We start from the raw sequence: 21,059 nt of genomic DNA, 5'->3' as shown, positions 1-21,059 counted from the left end.
CGGCACCGCGTTTGCCCTTCGCCACCGTGGCCCAGGTGGTCTCGGGTGGGGGGCCCCGAGGGCCTGAGCCCTCGGTCCCCCCCAGACCGGTATCCGTCCTGTTAGCTGCCAATAGTGGGGCTTCAGGGGGGGGAGGAATCTCCCCCACCCCTCTACCCCCAACTATTGATTTCGTCCCTTTTGAGGCTGAGACGGCCTTCTTCGAGGGGGCCTTTTTTGCTCCCTTTTTTTCCCCCCTCTTTTGTCTCCCTCCTCCCCTACTATTAACAGCAGGGCGAGCACTGGGAGCAGACGAAGAAAGGCGGATCTCCAACAGACCCGCCTCTATCGTCTCAATCCTCTTGGTGAGGGTTTGGAGCGCCTCCGCGATGCCCATGAGACTGGTCTCAATGGGGATCGGGGCAGGCGCGTGCTCCATTCCCTCACCCTCCTCCGCCTCGGAACCTAACCGCATCCCAGCCGGGTCCGGGGGAAGGGGGGACCCCCCCCTCGTGGGGGAGACATGACTCCGTTCCCACGGGGTGGGGCTTTTCTCCCCCGCCCTCCTATTGGCCAGCTTCCCCCTCTGCAGGGTCAGCCTTCTGCTGAGCTTCTTGACCTCAGCCTTGAGGTTCGCAGTGGTCCTCTCCTCGGTGGCGAATTTGGACTTCCAGTATCCTGGGTCGCCACCTTCTATAGCCCTGTTCGATAGGGTTTTTAGGACCTCCCTCAGAACATATACCGCCATTTTTAGGCGGCCGCTCTTTTCCCCTTTGAGGTTTCCAGAGCATTGCCGGATACCCTCAATGGAGATGAGCTCCCGGTCGAAATGTTTATACATTTCTTCCGTGGATCCCATCTCCATTTCCTCTATCCTCTTCACTGCTTTGCGCTTTTGCGCGCCAGTGAAGGACGGGGGAGCAACCTTCTTGAGTTCCTCCGCCTCGCCGTCGGAGTTCAGATCCGACTCCATTGCCACATCGCGTGGGTTCACGAACGGGCCCGATCCGTCAAGTCGAGGTCTCCCCTGCCCCCTAAAGAGCTCGGGGAATCTTTCCGCCCGGCTTGCCTTTTCCCCGGGTGGTATCCTATTGGACACACCCGTTGAGGTCAAGGGGGCGTCCTCGCCTGCCATTTCCACCTCCTCAGGAGAGGAGGGGAGGAGCTGGTCTGCGAAGTCCACCGCGGGAAGGGGCAAGCCCTCTACTCGCGTGGACGGACCCGACTGGGGGTCCTCCGTCTCTGTTGCGGTCAAAGGGGCGGGGGTGGGGGTTCCCGTTGACTCCTCCCCCTCCTCCTCTATCGCGCTTTCTGGCGAGAGGGGTGGCATGTCTACCTCAACCATCTCATCCATTTCCTCCTCCATCTCTCTATCCTCCGAGGAGGAAGAAGAGATGTAAGTGACTTGCCTGTACTTTTTTGTCGCCGTTCTCGCAGATCTACGGGGAACTGGCGGCATCCCTCCTTTCAGCCCAGAGGCTGGGAGGGGGGGGTGGTCCTCCCCCCCTCTCCAGACATCAGTGGTGCCCGTCACCCAAGGGATTCTGAGCTTTTCAAGCATTATATATGCTCTTTCGTCCTTCCTCATTAACGGGTCAAAGTCGTCCCCCATCAGTTCCATAACTGAGGTGAACAACTCCGCCGCGAAGGCCTGAGGTGTGTCGCCAGTCCTAATGCCGGTCGACTCATACCTTATGGCAACCACCCTCTTTAATTCACCCGCGGGGAACCCATCGCTCCATCCACAGACGAAACTGAACGCCTCCGAGAGGCACTCAGAGATCACCTCCACGGGCACCCCAAAAGGGAGCGAGTCTTCCCAGGTCCCAACTTTGGAGAACCAAGTTTTGGCCACCCTGCTCTTGTCCTCCCTATTGGCACGGTAGGCCAGGAAGGCAAGGAGAGCTGCAAAGCTCTTCAGGCTCTCATCCCCCTTCTTTCCGAAGAAGTAGCGCCTGATTCCAATCCCATCAGCGGTATCTGCTACCGCCTCAAGGATCCTTTCCATCCTATCCTTCGCAGTAATATGTTCCGCCGTTGTGCCCGCGGTGCACACAACGGTTGGCCCTTCACATGATAACGACACACTGGGTGCAGGGACAGTACACCCAGATGCGCCGGCCTCCGGGATCCGAAGCCCATCGGCAGTCGCCTTACTCATTTCTTCCATTGAAGATCATCATGTGTGATTTTTTACAGAGTTGTCTTCTCTGGGTTTTTACTCTTGGTTTTCCTTCCAATAGGACGGTTATCTGCCAAGACTGACGAGCCCGTCCTGCCCGGATCTTTTTATAGAGGTTTTGTCTCCCTCGCGGCCCGTGCAAGCTCAATGCAAGCACCGGCCCCCGGCCCCAATAAATTGGGGTTACGGTCTACCACCCCAGCAGTAATGCCAGGGTGTCCTCCCTCTGTCGCTCCCCTTCACGCCCGCGTACTCGGGGACCACGTCCCCGAGCCGTTTGAGCGGAGAGGGGGAGCCACCCTTGTGGGACACCGCTTTCCCTCCATGCCAGACGGCATGTCCTGAAAAGGACATCCGCCCAAGACACAGAGGGAACCGGCACCCACATCCACCCCTTTAGACGGGGCCACCGAAGTGACCCCACCAAAGACCCGTCCCGCCGGAGCAGCAGCCCCGGCCAAGACAGGCCTCCACCACGGGGGGAGCACCCCCCTGGCCAGCCGCCCCACTGGGCTAACGAGCCTGGCCGCCCGTGCATGGAGGGGAGATAGAAATCTCCCCCTAACGGTGCCATGCCACCGGGGGTTTGAAGTCAGAGTCCCCGTCTCCTACCAGCGATTGGGACAAGTCCCTAAGGAGTCGCTGGGCTCCTCTTGTTCCCTGCAGCGAGGGAACTGTGCGCTCTTGGCACCGCGGGAACACCCTTTCAGGTATTCCCCCGGTGAGCCCTCTCACCACGACAAGGTGGCGCACGACGAGAGGGAAGGTGGCACACCGTCGCCAAGGGGACTCAACCTAACCTTTTTTTTTTTTTTTTCTTTTTTGTTGTTTGGGGCCCGACAGTAGCCGGGGCCCCTAGGGGTGGGGAAATCTTCTAAAAGACGCCCCTCCGCGTGCAATGTGCAGTCCTAATGACCGCACTGCGGAAGGGGAGTGTGGGATTCACCACTCCAGCGGAACTTTGCTGGAGTGGCGCCTACCCACTAAAACCCCACCCCCATTTAAACATGGTCCTCTCCTGCCATTAGATGGGAGAGGGCTGGGTATCGCCAGCGGCATTCGTCCAAACCCTCTCCCTGGCTTACCCATTATTTGGGCTCTTCAATTCTCCCCCCCCTAAGGGGGGGTAGGAGGTTGCCCTCCTCCGTCTTCCAATTGTCTCCCTCTTGGGGGCTGAGGGGGAAGGGACAGGTGCCCGAAGGAGCCCAATCTTCCCATCCCCCTCTCCCCCTGACCCTCACCACGAGACGACAGTCTATGTTATACAGGCCGCCGTCCCGCGGGGGGCCTACTTCTTTGGGTAGGAGAGGGATATAATCCCTCTCCTCCCAAGGGTCCACCCGGCCTGGCCCTAACGGGGTCAGGCTTTCGAAGACCTCCCTCTGCGCAGCAGTCTGCTGCCGATCCCCCTACTCCCGGCAACCGCTGCGTCCCCGACACCAGTCAGGGAACACAACTGCCCACGGGAGAGGGGGTTGTCCGACTTGGCCATCAAGGCCTTAAGGTCCCTTTCCCTGTCGGGTGGGGACCATTCTGGGCGGGGGAATCGGGTGCAAAGCATCCGACTCCCTTCCGCCCTATTTTGCACCGAGGTCTGCAGGTCAACCTGCCCCCAATTTGTACCTTGGGGAACGACCTCGGTGCATACCATCTTCAGGGCGATGAGTTCCCTGAGTTTCCTCATGAAACCCATCGCCCTTTTACGGAGCTCCGTGGGGCCAGTTGATGGACCTCGAAAGAGGAACTGGAAGATTACTCCTCCTTCTTCCTCCACACTGGCGCCCCACAGGTCCGGCCTATGAGCCTTTGAAAGGCTCATTTCCATTAGGATGCCTTCGCAGGCATCCACTATCCCTAGGGAGTCTTCGTGGAGGCAGATTACCTCCACTTCGAACTCCCTGAAGGATTCGGCCTGCAGGGGATCCCACAAGCCGTCATCTGGCAATGTGGGTCCCGCATCCTCCTCCTTCCTTTTTTTTGGAGGTGGGGGCTTTGCCCTCACCTCCTTCTCCGCAGGTGGAGGCTTCGGGGGAGTTCCCTCTTCCTCTAAATGACCTTAAAAATTGATTTCAAGGTCAAAGTCACTAGCACAAATAGGTGACCCCCATTGTCCTCAACAACTTTTGTCTGAACCATTTTTCTGTATTTGGCTTACTTACGAAGAAATTTGGGTGCATAGATTAAAATGGCCCACCCTGTATGTAAAAATAAGAAAAGATTATGATAAAGAATTATGCTAGAAATATAGGATACGTTTTGTTAAGGAATTTGGAATGTAGAAACATTTGTAATATAGCACTATACATTATATATCTGAGATGGTATCCCAGTAAGCAAGAAACATTAAATCAACGTTTTGAAATATTAATTTTATGTAAATTTTTATAATGTTTAGATATAATGTTGTATACATATTTTAAATATATTATTTTATAATATAGTTTTCTTAAATATCAGAGAAATATTTTTAAAACATTATTTAAAACTTTGTTTTTAATGTTATTTTAACACTTCTATTTGCTGCAAGTTCAACATAGTTACAATAGTTTTAATTTGATGAAATCTTATGTTAAAAATAACATTATAATGATAAAGATTTTGTGTTGTTATAATGTTTTTTTCATATTATTTTAATATTAAATTTATAAGAAAGAAATATTATAAAACTATTTTATAGAATTATATAAAGTGAAAATAATTGATATTAATATTTATGTAACTAACATTAAGTTTGCAGATAAATAATGTCAAAATTCTTTGCGAGAGAAAGCCCTATTATATATAGCTATCTCTATCCTCAATGTAAGCGTCAACTCGTATGAACGCGCAACGTGCAGTATTGCCAATACTTAAAATCTATAGGATATGTGACATAATAATGGGAGCTAGTAATGGTTCAAATTTATCTCGCGATCTTATTACTAAGCGCGGAATAGCTCGCCGGTGCCAGGATCCGGGATAAGCGGTCAGATAGAGAGACTCCAATCAAGTAGACCAGTTAGGGTAACAAAATAACTATATTTAGATATATTAGTTGGTAATACATTTACAAAGCAATTTATGTGGCGCAAGCGATAGCCATCAAATTAGCGTGTGCGCGGAATAAGCGGTGCGTAAGTGAGAGCGCAAGCTGAGCGGTCTAAAGCGGAGAAGCGCAAGAAGAGCGCACAAAAGCGGGAGTAACTAATAGGTTACGATACGCCGCGGAAGAATACAAGCTAGAGACTTCAAGCGAAAAAATACAAATTAGAGGATACAAGCTAGAAAAGATAAACTATTAAATACAAACAAAAGAATATAAACTAGAAAATATAAACGAAAGAATACGAACTAGAGAATATAAGCTAGGAAGCGCGAACTAAAGAATACTTAATTCTACGGAGGAACGGGCGGTGTATAAGGGACGTCGAATGCTCCCGACGGAGACAGAGTGCTCCCTGTCTTGAGAGGGACGGTGAATGTACGTCGAGTGCTCCCGAGGGAAACAGAGTGCTCCCTGTCTTGAGAGGGACGTTAAACGGATGCCGAGTGCTCCCGGCGTGGACAGAGTGCTCCCTGTCCTAAAAGGAACGGATTGCTAGGAAGAGCCGAGTCGGAGTGCTCCCCGGTGGCTCGGGAGATCTGCAGCGTGCTCACTGCAGACCGGGATCGGTCCCTACTGGCCGGAGCAACGGCCTTAAGCCGTAATCACACGATGCACGATTTTCTGCATGATGGGCTTGCATGCTGCTATGCCTGCATTGATGCATGCTAGGCATCACTTTGCATTAAGCAGAGTATGCTACCATGCTTGATTTCTATGGGCGGTATTCATAGTCCGTTCTTATATTCAAGATCGTCTTAAGCACGAACTTATATTCGCTCTCTTCGTCAGACACAATCTATGTGTGACGAAGAGAGCGAATATAAGTCCGTGCTTAAGACAATCTTAAATATAAGAACGGACTATGAATACCGACCTATGTTTGATATGGTGCATTATTTCATGCTCGTTTCTTTGCATGCACCAATCAAAACGTTAGAAACAATCACGTGATTAATTGGCAGTAAAGCGCAATAAAGGTTATGTGTCAAACGGAAGACTAAAAATGTTGTGGAATAAAGAAGAAATTAGTGTATTAATAGATGCATATAAAAATGAACCTACTTTATATGCTGTGAAGCATTCAAATTATCATAATAAACATTTACGAAATGAAGCTTTGCAACGAATAACTAACGAAGTACAAAAAGTACGACCAAATACACAAATCAAGAATTGTATGAATAAAATACATTCGTTAAGAAATGAATTTAATACTGAAAATAAAAAACGAAAAGAATCAATGAAAAGTGGAAGTGGAACGGATGATGTGAGTATTTTACTTATAGCGAATTTGCTTATTTGTATTACACTGAAATTAATGCATATTAAAGGCTGTATAAAGTATAAAGTATTTAAATACAATAGCATAATATAACTACTTTTTAACAATAAAATAAATAATTTATATTCAGCTAATTAGTGTGACAGTATCATTTATCATTAATTATTATAATATTTATCATTAAAATTAATAACTTAAAATGCTTATATGCTTCTTTTAAGTATTTCATATAATAATTCTATATATAATAATTTCATATAAATAATTTCATATATAATAATTTTGTATAATAGTTTTGGATGTACACTCTAATTCAGTGTAATAGCAGATAATAAAATTTGCTATTAATGTACTATCTTAACCGTTATTTTAATTCAGTTTCATTCTCTTCATTTTAGATTTATATTCCTAATCTTTGGTATTTTGAGTTGCTCACATTTTTAGAAGAACATTTTGTTCCACGGAAAAGTACATCCACAAAAATTGATGGAAACAACAATAAAAAAAATGTAATGTACTAATAAAAAAATATTATTACATAAAAAAATATTAAAATATATAAAAGTATAACATTTAAAGGTATAATAAAGATCTTGAACTTATTCATTATTCACATTGTAGGCTACTTCAAATTTGTCATCTATGGATAATATTCAAGAAACGAGTAAAGAAATTGATATTGATGAAACTTTTGAAGATTTTACAATATTGATAAATACAGATGAATATCCTCAAAATAAAAATTTTAAACAAGAAGAATATAACAAATCTGAATATTCTCCAAATATTTCTCCCGAAAATGAATTTTCGGGTGTCGAGATTTCTAATTTAGAAAGCATATCTTGCAACAATGCAATAACTACATCAACATTACCAAATAAATTTACTGAAGTAACTTTATGCAATTCATTAACAAGTTCGCCATCTTCATCTCAACCGCCATCCTCTTTATGCACTTCTACCTCCAGTATGTATTCCTTCTAGTATGTATCCACTTCTACCTCCAGTATTCATCTAAACGTCGAAGAATCACGACTAAAAAAGATATTTCTGATAATACTGTTGAAAAAATAATTGACTGTCTAAATAAACCTATAGTTTTACCTTCTTCGAAAGAAAAAGATTCAATTGACTTGGGTTTGGAATTCGTGGCGTCAGTAATGAGAAAAATTAAAGATGAAAAAGAACAGGATAAACTATTATCAGATATCATTGCGATGGTAATGTCAAGAAAAATGTAAACAAGCTTTGCATTTATTATGGTATTATAAAATTTGAGTACATTTATTAGACTTTGTTATATTGGAAAGATATATAAAAATATTTTTTTTTTCAAGCATAAAATCTTTAATTTTAATTTTTGTGTTTGTTTTCAAAACTTACTTCTATGTGGATCTGTTGATTTCTTTTAAGTAAAGAATTAATAAATAAGAATAACATAGAAATTGATATGGATATAATAAGTATATGCATAATATATAAAAAAAGTCATTTATTTTTAATGTTATGTACGCTTATAATGTTATGTATGTTTATAAATTAAAAAAAAAGTTTTTATCATAAAAAATCTTTCAAAAAAATTGTCTTCTTAAAAAAAGTTTTTTTCATAAAAAACCTTTCAAAAAATCTTTTTCTCATAAAAAAAGCCTTTCAAAAAAATTTTTCTCATTAAAAAAAACCTTTCCAAAAAATTGTCTTCAGAAAAAGTTTTCCTCATAAAAAAACCTTTCAAAAACAGTTTTCCTCATTAAAAAAACCTTTTAAAAAAATTGTCTTTTCAAAAAAAGTTTTTCTCATAAAAAAACCTTTCAAAAAATAGTTTTTTTAAAAAAAGTTCTCATAAAAAAACCTTTTCAAAAAAATATTTCCTCATAAAAATCCTTTCCAAAAAATTGTACTTTTAAAAAAAGTTCTATATACTAAACAAATTAAAATTTGCTATATATTCTGTCTATAAAAGAGGTGATATCAGAAAATGACGCCAAGTTTAAATAAAACCTTTCAAAAAAAGTTGTATTTATATATATTTAACCAAGCATCGATAAGACTGTATTTAGTTATTTTTGCATCTTTATCTAGTTATTTAAAAATTATATTCATATCTACATTTAGTTTATTTTTTTTCAAGCAAAACATTTTTAAATAATTGCATCTATATCTAGTTACTTTTGCATGTATATTTAAAAATTATATATCTAGTTACTTTTGCATGTAATTTAAAAATTATATATCTAGTTACTTTTGCATGTATATTTAAAAATTATATTTCTATTTACATCTAGTCAATTTTTTGAGGTATACATTTTAAAATAATTGCATCTGTATCTAGTTACTTTTGTTTCTATATTTAGTTATTTTAAAATATTTGTGTTTATATCTTACATAGTTAATTTTTATTAAATATACTTTATAAAATAATTGCATTTGTATCTAGTTATTTTTTTTATATCTGTATCTAGTTAAATAAAAAAATTTTTCAAACTTAATCAAAATAAAAAAATATTACAAAATTTCGCAAAAAACTTGGCGCTGCTGTACTGAACTATTAACTTACATAAGATTCGCATCGCAATACTTTAACATGCTCCTAATCATTCCAACATACTTTAATCTATAGTATATGTGGTAGTATATGTGACGTAATACTATAGTTTAGTTTGGAGTATTAGAGCGAGTAGGAGCATGTTAGAGCAAGCGATGCAAACAAATTTCGGCTCAAACAGACTAGAGCGACGAAGCGGCAAGTGGCGATGCTATAGCCAATCAACTTACAATTTTACCGTAAGAACAAGAGTTTAATTGGCTATCGTGTCGCCGTTTGCCGCTCTGGTCAGTTTGAGTCATTATAACACTTAATCATGTAAATTGTAAAATTATTGCTTATTTTCATTCTCTATAATATTTTAAGATGTATTTAACATGTAGTTCAGTACAGCAGCGCCAAGTTTTTTGCGAAATTTTGTAATATTTTTTTATTTTGATTAAGTTTGAAAAATTTTTTTATTTAACTAGATACAGATATAAAAAAAATAACTAGATACAAATGCAATTATTTTATAAAGTATATTTAATAAAAATTAACTATGTAAGATATAAACACAAATATTTTAAAATAACTAAATATAGAAACAAAAGTAACTAGATACAGATGCAATTATTTTAAAATGTATACCTCAAAAAAATTGACTAGATGTAAATAGAAATATAATTTTTAAATATACATGTAAAAGTAACTAGATATATAATTTTTAAATATACATGCAAAAGTAACTAGATATATAATTTTTAAATATACATGCAAAAGTAACTAGATATAGATGCAATTATTTAAAAATGTTTTGCTTGAAAAAAAATAAACTAAATGTAGATATGAATATAATTTTTAAATAACTAGATAAAGATGCAAAAATAACTAAATACAGTCTTATCGATGCTTGGTTAAATATATATAAATACAACTTTTTTTGAAAGGTTTTATTTAAACTTGGCGTCATTTTCTGATATCACCTCTTTTATAGACAGAATATATAGCAAATTTTAATTTGTTTAGTATATAGAACTTTTTTTAAAAGTACAATTTTTTGGAAAGGATTTTTATGAGGAAATATTTTTTTGAAAAGGTTTTTTTATGAGAACTTTTTTTAAAAAAACTATTTTTTGAAAGGTTTTTTTATGAGAAAAACTTTTTTTGAAAAGACAATTTTTTTAAAAGGTTTTTTTAATGAGGAAAACTGTTTTTGAAAGGTTTTTTTATGAGGAAAACTTTTTCTGAAGACAATTTTTTGGAAAGGTTTTTTTTAATGAGAAAAATTTTTTTGAAAGGCTTTTTTTATGAGAAAAAGATTTTTTGAAAGGTTTTTTATGAAAAAAACTTTTTTTAAGAAGACAATTTTTTTGAAAGATTTTTTATGATAAAAACTTTTTTTTTAATACAACAAGGCGTGTACTTGGCGCCCTTTTTTTTACCTTTTTTTAAAAAAAAAAGGTTTATTTTTGTGAGATATCATTTCTTTTTTTTAGTAAAAATAATGGTAATAATAAACTTTACCAATGAGGTCCCACCACCACCCCCGTCATATTTTTTCAATACGACGGTCCTCTTTTTAACTTAACAAATCTAATAATTTTTTTATACTTCACAACATGTTTTATAAAGAAAATTATTTATGATCATAAAAAGGGTATAAAAAACTATTTGCATTTCTAAATTATTGCATTTTATATATATATATATATATATATATATATATATATAAAAGCAGATTACTTTTACTGATCAATTTTCTGTAAGAAAATAACAAAAACATCTTTAGCACCTCTAGGCCATTGCCTTTTTTTAATTAACGCATCGTCAGCTTCAATCCAAATGTTAGACATTTCTTCTCTACATATACTTGTGTAATGACCTTTTTCGATAGATGGTCCATGATGAAGTATAGCACTCATTACTTTGTACAATTGCCCAACAATTATTACTTTAGTTGTTGGAACAGCACGCAAAGTAAACTTATCTGTTTTTACTGATTTACCGTCTTGAATTGGTATTAAATGAATAACAATGATATCTCTGCTTAATGTAAATTCACTTTTAACTTAATATTTCATTTTTGGTACAATTTTTGCATGATTCGTTGTTCAATTGACACCAATGGGAAAATGTTAAGTTTAATAACTCATTAAGATCATAAGTTTGTTTCTTGCATTTATTTATTGGAATTGAAATAAAAATATTATTATTAACAATAGTTTTTGTATAATTACAACTTTTGCATTGTTTAATGGTAGTAACTTGATGCTCTATTAAACTTTTTATACTATCGTATTTTGTACATAGAGCTGTAAAGAATTCACATGCATCTCGTTTAACACTTTTGGAAAAATACTCTCCTAAAGATTGCCGTATAACGTATGTATTCAAGTTGTGCACTTTATTTTCATAATGACACATTAATACATTTAAATCATTTAGTTTATCATAATCGGCTATTTGTTTTCTAATAGAATTTAAATGTAACAAACATTGTAATACTGCATTTGCATAACATGAAACTTCATCTACATTTTGGAAACCATACATGTTCCAAGTAATATTTTTTCGCACCTTCTCATGTGACTCTTGAATAGAATTAACTATTTTTGGCACTGCCCATAAAACATCTTTTATTCTACGATATCACTCTTTTACAAGAGAAATAGTTTTTGTTTCTGCATTGTTTAATCGTTTTAATCGATTATATTCAATAATAGCTTCTTCACTAGCTGTTATAGATGAAGGATCAAAATTAATCAAATGTAACCCATCTAAAGATGTTAGTCGTGACAAAGCAACGTAAATTTGACCATGACTAAATACAGAATTACCTATATCCATAATAGCATTCTGCAAACTCAATCCTTGGCTTTTATGAATAGTAATTCCATAACTCAGAGACAATGGAAATTGTTCTCTAATAACATACACTCTATCCATTACCTCAAATTTAACACTTACTCTTTGAATTAAATATTCCGAACCTGATGGTAAAAGAAGTTTAATGCTTTCTACGCGATCGGTAGATATATCTTGTACAATTGAAATCACTTGAGCAATCGTGCCATTTACAAGACCTAAAGTAGCATCTATGTTACGTCTTATCATAACTTTTGCTCCAATTTTTATAGTAATACGTTTCGAAAGCCCAGCTGTTTTAGAGTTGTCCTCATCATTATTTTCCAATACCTTTAACACTTTCTTTTTTACATATGGACTACACTTGACCGTATCTTCAGCAACTAATACTATTTCTTTCGAAGGAATACGACTTAACATTGCAGCGTTTAAAACATCACACATGTGACAAGTAGGCAGCAAACAAACAGTATCTGATGTCATATTATTAATAAAATTACACAATTCGTTTAATCTAGACTCGAAGGAATCTCCCTCAAAAGATATCTTTCTCTTTTGTAGAATGTCAGAATCGGATTTTGTTAGTAAACCAATACGAACTCTCGATAACAATTCACGGTAAGATCCATCTCCTTTCTGACGCATATTAATTGTTAATTCATCATAATTAAATAATGTTGTCCACAAATTTGCAACTCCTAAGCAACCGAAATATTTATCTATTTTTTCCTTTGAGAAGTTTGCAAAGATAAAATCTTCACGTACAGGAGGTAATTGAAGTAAATCTCCAAGCAAAAGAATATGCTTTTTTCCAAACCAACCATCGTCGCAATCGCTTGTGTCAAATATTTCACACAATCGAAGATGTATGTACATAAAAGTCAAATTAGATATCATTGATACTTCATCAATTATAAAAAGAATAACATCCTTTAGCTCCGTTCGCAGAATTGGTAACACATGGTCAGACAATTTTCTATATTTAGGAGTATGACCATGTTCAACAGGTAATTGAAGCAATCTATGAACTGTCAAGCCGTCTATATTAAACGCTGCTATACCAGTAGGTGCTGATACAACAGTATCTTTTTCGAGATTTTGTTTGATCCAACATGTAACAGTTTTGATTAAAAAGCTTTTTCCAGTACCACCTTCTCCGCTAACATACAGTCGCAATATTGAATTATTATCTGACTGTATAGTGGTAATGATTCTGTCAAATACTCTTTTCTGATCCATGTTTAATTGTCCTATCATTTCAGAGACATCAATTTCTTGAATATTATTCTTATCACCGAGATCTTTAAAGTCTTGCATCGCTTCACCCGCTTCTATATTTTCAACACCTATCGGATTATCAGGATTATCCTGTGATTCACGTTTTTGTGCTTTATCTAAACATTCTTGAACCAACTGTTTAGCAGCTTCAAATGCTTCTTGCAATTCTTCTAGCTTTTCGTGATATTTTAATGCTTCCGTTAAATGTAGTTTTACTTTGTGAAATGATTCTGCATAAGTATCACATTCATTTTTAAGATCTTCTAATTTGTTCCACGGTTGAAACATAAGTAATAATGAAAAGAAATAATTTTCCGGTTGTATCTTAATGTTATATTTATAATGATTGATAAGATATCCTCGCTGTCGTCGTATAAGATAGTAACCATTGCCCATTTTATAAAATTCACCTTTGTTATTTCGTGGTTTGGCTTTTCTGATATCATACCATTTTGCGAACTCGTAAAGAGACATAAATTCCAGTTCTTCTGGTCTCTGTGGATAGTGATCATCTATCAACGATTCATGAAATAAATCTGTCGATTGACTAGCAAGTGCCTCAATCTCTTTACGAGTTTTTAATTTTCGTGATCTAATTCGATTAACATCTAACCATCTAATAGTTGTATCTGAATCGGTTCCATATAAAGCGATACCCAGTAATGTATCAGCAGCTTCAAGAGCTCCACATTCTCTGTTACTCGTAAATCGCAAAGTAATATTCCAAAGACGGCTGGCCAATGATTTATTTGTATTATTTTTAGCATCAAGAATAATATCAGACAACTCACATTTTGCCGCTTTATTCATATATTTGGTAATGTACCAGGTAAGCAATGTCGATTTTTCGCCAATAAATTGTATATCCATATTTCCTTCCCAAGCAGTTAAAAGGACAGGATTATAATCATTTATATTGATTTCTTCTTCTGTTCGAGGAATATTGTAAAGCCTACTTTTATGTTTCAATTGTTTTCTACCTGCTATTGCAGTTTTGACCTCAATTATTTTTAAAGACTCAGTAACAGAACGAGGAAATCCAAAACGACATACTCGAACAACTTTACGTCCTACTTTTTTAGAACGAAGACAATAGTCGTTATGTTTGTGTCGTTGATGTGTATTAACACGCCTGTGCAATAGTGGTGAGATATTTTTATTTGGAATTTTACAGCTAACATGTTGTAAAATAAATTTGGAAACTTTTTCCATACTAGATTCACCAATAATTGGGGCATCTTTAATCCAAATTAATAAATGAAAATGTTGTATTCCTCTACCTTGATATTCTCGTCGCCAGAAATAATGCATTACTCTCCAATTGGATTATCTTCCGAACAAATAAAATCAAGCATTGCCCAAAACATGTTATCGAGAAATCTCGATGTTGACACAGGATCTTTAGCGATAAGTGCACTGGTGCTTAACGATGTATCACACCATCCATTTACTTCACGAATGTATTCACCTAATGCTTCCCACAACCATTCACCAGGACTTAATGTTAGAAACCATGTTGCGGGTCCATAATGGTGTGTCATACAATTTAAATCACTTCTCGGTCTACGCCAAAATTGTTCCGTATTCCTTAGCGACGCAAATATTGTGCTCAAATCAGATTCTAATAAATCTTTGGACATTGCCTCTAAATATTCCTTAGCCGTATAACGAGCTCGTTGATTAGTAGTATACATTTTATGATAAATTCCACGTTTTAACTGACGTATATTGGTACCGTTTAACAAATAAAATAGATATTGTTGATTTAATCTATACTGCGGATGTTTGGACATTAAGCGACATTTAATGAATTCATGATCATGAAGCTTGACCTCCCTATCTGCATGCTCTCCATTAATACCGTAAGGATATAAATCAGGAAAACATAACAAATCCAAACATTTTTCACGATTATCCATAGGTATATCCTGAATTTTTAACATTTGATATAAAGCCGTTGCAGTTTTATTTTCCCTTTTTTCATATAATGGATATATAGAATATTGCTCATAGTTATCATTATCATTAATAATCTGAGTTAGTAATGCCTCATGTCGACTCAATGCCTTATCTTCAACGTTTTCCATTTCCTGCATTTTGGATTTTGAATTACTTAATAATTCATGTTCCTCATCAAATATATCTTCTTCAACATTTTCATCCTCTTGCATTTGGAATTCCATATTATTCAATTGCAAAACTAAATCATCGTGTGAATTCGGTATTATTATTCCAGAATATAAAGGATTGTTGTTCTTCAACCACATCAATGCATCAATTACTTTTGTAACATTTACCATCTCTTCCCAGATAACTTTAGATTTTGTGGGAATACCTCTAACTAAGATATATAATTCATGATTAATATTTATCGCATCAGTTTCAGAACATAATTTGTTTAATGTCTCTTGTATTGGAAGTGGTAAATGAAAGGTTCTACCTTTAACTTTTTGTATCATTTGTCTTCCAGGTAATTTTTTATTTATAACAGTCCCATTTTAACAACAGTTTGAAACGCTTTAGCTCTCTGTATAAGAATCTTTTCGAATGTGTTAAGAGATGATATCACATCCGGCACATGATTTGTACAAAGATTATTCAAGATGCAATATGCAGGCATCGAACCTTCACGAAATTTTCCTTTACAATAAATACATATGTACTGCGAATTAATTTGTTGCTTTTTTACATGTTCCATTAAATCTTTCCAAATTGGAGTATCCATTTTTATTCTAAGACTTGTGATCTCAGAAACGTTTCTTCTATAACAAAGTCTTTCACATGATACACAAGCATGACGCGGTGTATCCATTAAGCGTTTTTTCAATATCTTAAATGCATTCTTATATTTAGAAAATATATCATCCTCATTTGCAATTGCATCGCTTTGCTTACGTTTGTACATATCTGTTATTTCTTGTGCTGCAGTCACAATTTCATTTAATACATCTAAATCAGCACAATTTAATGCTTTATCTAACTTAAACATTTGTCCACAAACACTTGTGAGTTGATAAATCAAACGTTTAATATTTCTTACTTTTGGAAAGTGAGGCGATAGCAATACAACTGGTAAAAGCATCGCTTTACAAAGAGTTAAATTGATGTAACAACTTTGCGCGTGACCCAATTTTAAATCTGAAGTTTTTACTGTACATTTATACATATCTTCTACCAATGTAGGTATATTTTTTAAAGCACATGTATCAACAGTTTCAAGAAATTTTTGATAACGTTTAATCAAAGCTGGATTATCAATTTTACATAAAGTGGGACAACACGACCATGACTTTTTCGCTCGTGCTGTTGTCAAAGGTAACACATTTATAACTTGACCTTCCATATTCATTGCTAAAGATTCTTGTAAAGTTGCTTTACAATACATAGAATCTGCAAAATAATTTTCGGATGAAGCTGTATGTCTAGATACTCCACACAAAGCATTCAATTGTTCATCAATTGTATGACATTCAGCAACAAGAGTCAAACATACTTCTGCTTTCTTTTTAAGTCTATATAATATTTTATTCATGTCGTCAATATAATTATTTCTAACATTATTACACCAACGTACTATTTTCTCAGCTTCTAATTGTTTTTCGATATTACATTCAATATTTAATTTTTTCGAAATATTTTTAATGAATGTTATCAAAGAACCATTTTTTAATTTTATAGAATTTTGCACCAAACATTTTTATATTTTTTAGTGATGTTATTAGTAACATTGCAATTTTTTATGTTATGTTTATATTTCAATGTTTCATTCTTTTTTTCTCTTTCTTCTTTCTTTTTCTTATAATATTGTTTGTTACAATTCCATTTACGTTCTAATATTTTTTGTCTACTTTCTTCCTTTTGCATCAATTTAGAATAACGTATGCGCTCTTGCGTGCATCGCATTGCAAAATTTTTATCATATTGTTGCCGCTTTTTAGCACGATTATCTTCTACATTTTCTTCATATCTGCGCTTCTTTTTAGCACGATTATCTTCTACATTTTCTTCATATCTGCGCTTCTTTTTAGCACGATTATCTTCTACATTTTCTTCATATCTGCGCTTCTTTTTAGCGCGATTATCTTCTAATTTTTTTTTATATGTGCGCTTTTTTTTAACGCGATTATCTTCTAAATTTTCCTTATATTTCTGTATCTTTTTAGCACGATTATATTCTAAATTTTGTTTATATCGATGTCGTTCGTAATGCGCATGATTTTTTAAGTAATCACATATATCTTGATTTTCCTTTTTGCAACTTTCTTTATTATCAACAAAATTGTTAGTCAATGTAATATTATCATTGTGGCGGCTCACCGCCACACCGCTGCACTGACGCGGTATAATACACCGCGGCGCCGCTACGCGCCGCAGGCCTTCTACCAGTTACAAGCTTGCGGACCCACCGCCAGGTTGCGCAGGCGGTGAAGAGCCTTCTCGCGATCAAGCTTCGATCGACGAGATATAAAAGAGCTGCTCCGCAGACCTTTCCACACTCACTCGCTTCAAGGCGAGCTCTCTCCAGGGCCTTTGAACTGAGTCGTACTCTGCCTCGGCAGAATCTAACCAGAGACACATAGTCTCGCAGTTTTCCTCATGCTGCCTCGCAAGGCGCGTAAAAAGAAAACAGAGTCCCAGCATCGGCCGCACATTTCAACCAAGCGGCCCGCGGATACTCCACTTTCGCCGTCACCTCCTCAGTCTCTAGTGTGGAAATTAATTCCACTAGAGTTCTGCGTCCGGTTGACTCGACCACCAAGGGACACGCTCACACAAGGCGACATCCGAATTCGGAGACTTCTCTCTCCTCGGTACACGGAGCAATCCGCAATTCCGAGAGCCGAGACGGTTGCTACCACCAGCACATCAGAGACTCGTTCCGTAGCAGTACAGACTTCACCGCTCAGAGCCTGCTCAGAGAGCAGTTGTCAGACGGAAGACCACTTCCCGAACGGAGTTCCACCGACGCCGGGAAAGGGGCTGCAACGAGCTAACTCAATTGAACCGTCCTTTTTAGGACCCGTTCAACACACTAAGACGCGGCCGGTAATTTCTTACCGCGCCTGTCAATTTTTCTTTTGATTCTCGGCCTTACACTCTTGCCGAGAAAGCGCCTCTGGCGCAATTAATCAAATCAAACAAAACTTGTACTTTTACTCTACTTCTCTGACGAGGAAAAATAAATTATATTTTTCTAAGAAATTGGTCTCAATATTTCAACCAAGTCAAACACAATCCATTAGGCTATACGCCTATAAACTGGTGACCCCGACGACTGGTTAAAGCAAATGAGCCAATCAGAGAAGGCCGGCGATATGCCAGGCGCCGACGCAGCACAAATCGGCAGAGTATCGGTGCGAGTACCACCTTTTTGGCCGGAGGAACCAGAATTATGGTTCGCCCAATTAGAGAGCCAGTTCCTGCTGAGCGCCGTCACGTCGGATTCAACCAAATACGCATACGCAATCTCGCAAATCGAGACGAAATACATCAAGGAAATCAAAGACGTGATAACGAATCCTCCGACATGCGGGAAATACGAAGCCGTAAAAAGGGCACTCATCCAAAGGCTGAGCGACTCGCAGGAACACCGCATCCGCCAATTACTAGAGCGAGAGGAACTAGGCGACCGAAAGCCATCGCAGTTCCTGCGCCATCTAAGGACGCTCGCGGGCAACGCCGTGCCTGATCAACTCCTGCGCACGCTATGGCTGGGGCGTTTACCGGCCCAGATGCAGATTATTCTAGCGACGCGAGCTGACGATCTTCTCGAGGACGTGGCGGAACAGGCCGACCGCGTTTACGAAGTCACATGCCGAACAGTCGCAGTATTGGACAAGCCTAAGGAGACGAAATCGAAACCTACCGGCTCGCTCGAGGACCAGATACAGGCATTGGTTAAACAAGTCGCGGCACTCAACACGCGATTGGGCCGGCAGGAGCACCGCCACAAACAGCAGCGCCACAGATCGCGCAGCCGCAGCCGGACTAAATCAAATTCGGAAGAAGACAGCGAGTTTTGCTTTTTCCATCGGCGATTCGGCAGCAAGGCCAGAAAGTGTACAGAGCCATGTACATACAAGGAGAAGAAGAAGGACAAAACGGAAAACTAGACGGTCCGGAATCAATGGCGGCAGACGGCCCGGACCCGAAACCTTGCCGCCTAGTAATAACCGAGCGACAAACGAAAGTTCGGTACCTCATCGACACGGGATCAGACATAAGTGTCTACCCGCGCTCGATGGTACGCGGACGGATGTCCGGAGCAACGCAAGCCCTGTTTGCAGCCAATGGAACTGTCATTCACACTTACGGGTGGATCGCGCTTCAGCTCAACATCGGATTGAGGCGCGCCTTCCAATGGAAATTCATCGTAGCTGACGTCACACAGCCAATCATCGGCTCCGATTTCCTCGGGCACTTCCATCTCCTGCCGGATGTAAGGAGAGGCAAACTTTTGGACGCTACGACGGGATTGGCCACAAACAGCCTGCAGAGCAGAACCGGACAAACATCAATTAAGACGTTACTGCAGGAAACAGCTTTTCACGCCTTATTGGCCGAATTTTCACAGCTCACTAGACCAACCGGAAAGACGGAATCCGCGTCGCACTCAACGATGCATTACATCGAGACAACACCGGGACCACCGGAAGCATGCAGGCCGAGGAGACTGGCGCCGGAGAAACTAAAAGAAGCGAAGCAGCAATTCGATCTTTTACTGCAGGAAGGAGTAATCGCGCCGTCCAAGAGCGCATGGGCCTCACCATTGCATATGGCACCGAAGAAAGGTGGCACGTGGCGACCATGCGGCGATTACAGGAAGCTCAACAACCGAACGGTGCCGGACAGATACCCGATTCCGCATATCGAGGATTTTACACATGCTCTTCACGGGAAAACAATTTTCTCTACACTGGATCTGGTTAGAGCTTACAACCAGATTCCAGTAAACGCTGAAGACGTGCCAAAAACGGCAATCACCACACCGTTCGGTCTGTTCGAATTTCTCAAAATGCCTTTCGGTTTGAGAAACGCAGCGCAAACGTTCCAGAGATTCATCAATGAGGTGATACGCGGACTCGATTTCTGCTACGCCTACATTGACGATATCCTGGTAGCATCTCACAACGTAGACAAACATAAAACACATTTAACAGCTTTGTTCCAGAGACTCAGCAACTACGGAATTCAACTAAACCCAGCAAAATGCGTGTTCGGAAGAGAAACCGTAGCATTTTTGGGCTACCAAGTCTCAGCAGAAGGGACGCAACCACTACCGGAAAAAGTCGAGGCCATTCGGAAATTTCCAAAACCGATCACCGTCAAGCAGCTGCGGCAGTTTCTCGGAACCTTAAATTTCTACAGGAGATTCATTCCGGGAGCGGCCATAGACCAAGCAATTTTGAATGACGCGCTAAAAGGGAACAGACCAGGGAAAACACCAATCGAATGGAGCGCAGAACGAGAAGCAGCGTTTGAAACGTGCAGAGAAAGCCTTGCACGGGCAACGCTCTTGGCACATCCGGACCCGAAAGCAGAACTCTCCTTAACAACCGACGCTTCAGATTTCGCAATCGGAGCAGTAATCCACCAGCATGGAAAACTCGGACAGCAACCGGTGGCGTTCCTCAGCAAAAAACTGACCACCGCGCAGCAGAAGTACAGTCCGTACGACCGAGAGCTCTTGGCGATATACGCAGCAATCAAACATTTCCGGCACTAGTTAGAAGGAAGGGAGTTCATCATTTACACGGATCACAAACCGCTCGTGTATGCATTTCGAAAAGATCCTTTGCAGAGCTCACCGCGGCAGACACGGCACTTGGAGCTGATCGGGCAGTATTCAACCGACATCAGACAC

At 39.0% G+C, this 21,059-nt stretch overlaps 3 protein-coding genes across 3 annotated transcripts; 1 reads left to right on the top strand and 2 right to left on the bottom strand.

Moving 5' to 3' along the window:
* Positions 1-10,872: 10,872 nt before the first annotated feature.
* On the bottom strand, positions 10,873-17,754 carry LOC136997954 (ATP-dependent DNA helicase PIF1-like). The gene has a single exon (XM_067349503.1). The coding sequence runs from the start codon at positions 14,504-14,506 to the stop codon at positions 11,702-11,704; it is 2,805 nt and encodes a 934-aa protein (XP_067205604.1). The 5' UTR covers positions 14,507-17,754; the 3' UTR covers positions 10,873-11,701.
* Positions 14,506-15,495, bottom strand: LOC136997662 (uncharacterized). Its single transcript, XM_067348688.1, has one exon. The coding sequence runs from the start codon at positions 15,493-15,495 to the stop codon at positions 14,506-14,508; it is 990 nt and encodes a 329-aa protein (XP_067204789.1).
* Positions 17,755-18,483: 729 nt separating the features above from the next.
* LOC136997661 (uncharacterized) lies at positions 18,484-19,308 on the top strand. Its single transcript, XM_067348687.1, has one exon. It carries the CDS (start codon positions 18,484-18,486, stop codon positions 19,306-19,308), a length of 825 nt encoding a protein of 274 aa, XP_067204788.1.
* Positions 19,309-21,059: the final 1,751 nt, after the last annotated feature.

The sequence above is a fragment of the Linepithema humile genome, chromosome 2 (assembly GCF_040581485.1).
Source record: "Linepithema humile isolate Giens D197 chromosome 2, Lhum_UNIL_v1.0, whole genome shotgun sequence".
NCBI lineage: Eukaryota > Metazoa > Arthropoda > Insecta > Hymenoptera > Formicidae > Linepithema > Linepithema humile.
The sequence above is the reverse complement of the archived record's forward strand: the minus strand, read 5'-3'. Positions and strand labels throughout refer to the sequence as shown.

Excerpts from the sequence above, each read along its gene's own strand:
- LOC136997954 (XM_067349503.1), bottom strand. The coding sequence starts at position 14,506 with ATGCATTATTTCTGGCGACGAGAATATCAAGGTAGAGGAATACAACAT.
- LOC136997662 (XM_067348688.1), bottom strand. The coding sequence starts at position 15,495 with ATGGTAAATGTTACAAAAGTAATTGATGCATTGATGTGGTTGAAGAAC.
- LOC136997661 (XM_067348687.1), top strand. The coding sequence starts at position 18,484 with ATGAGCCAATCAGAGAAGGCCGGCGATATGCCAGGCGCCGACGCAGCA.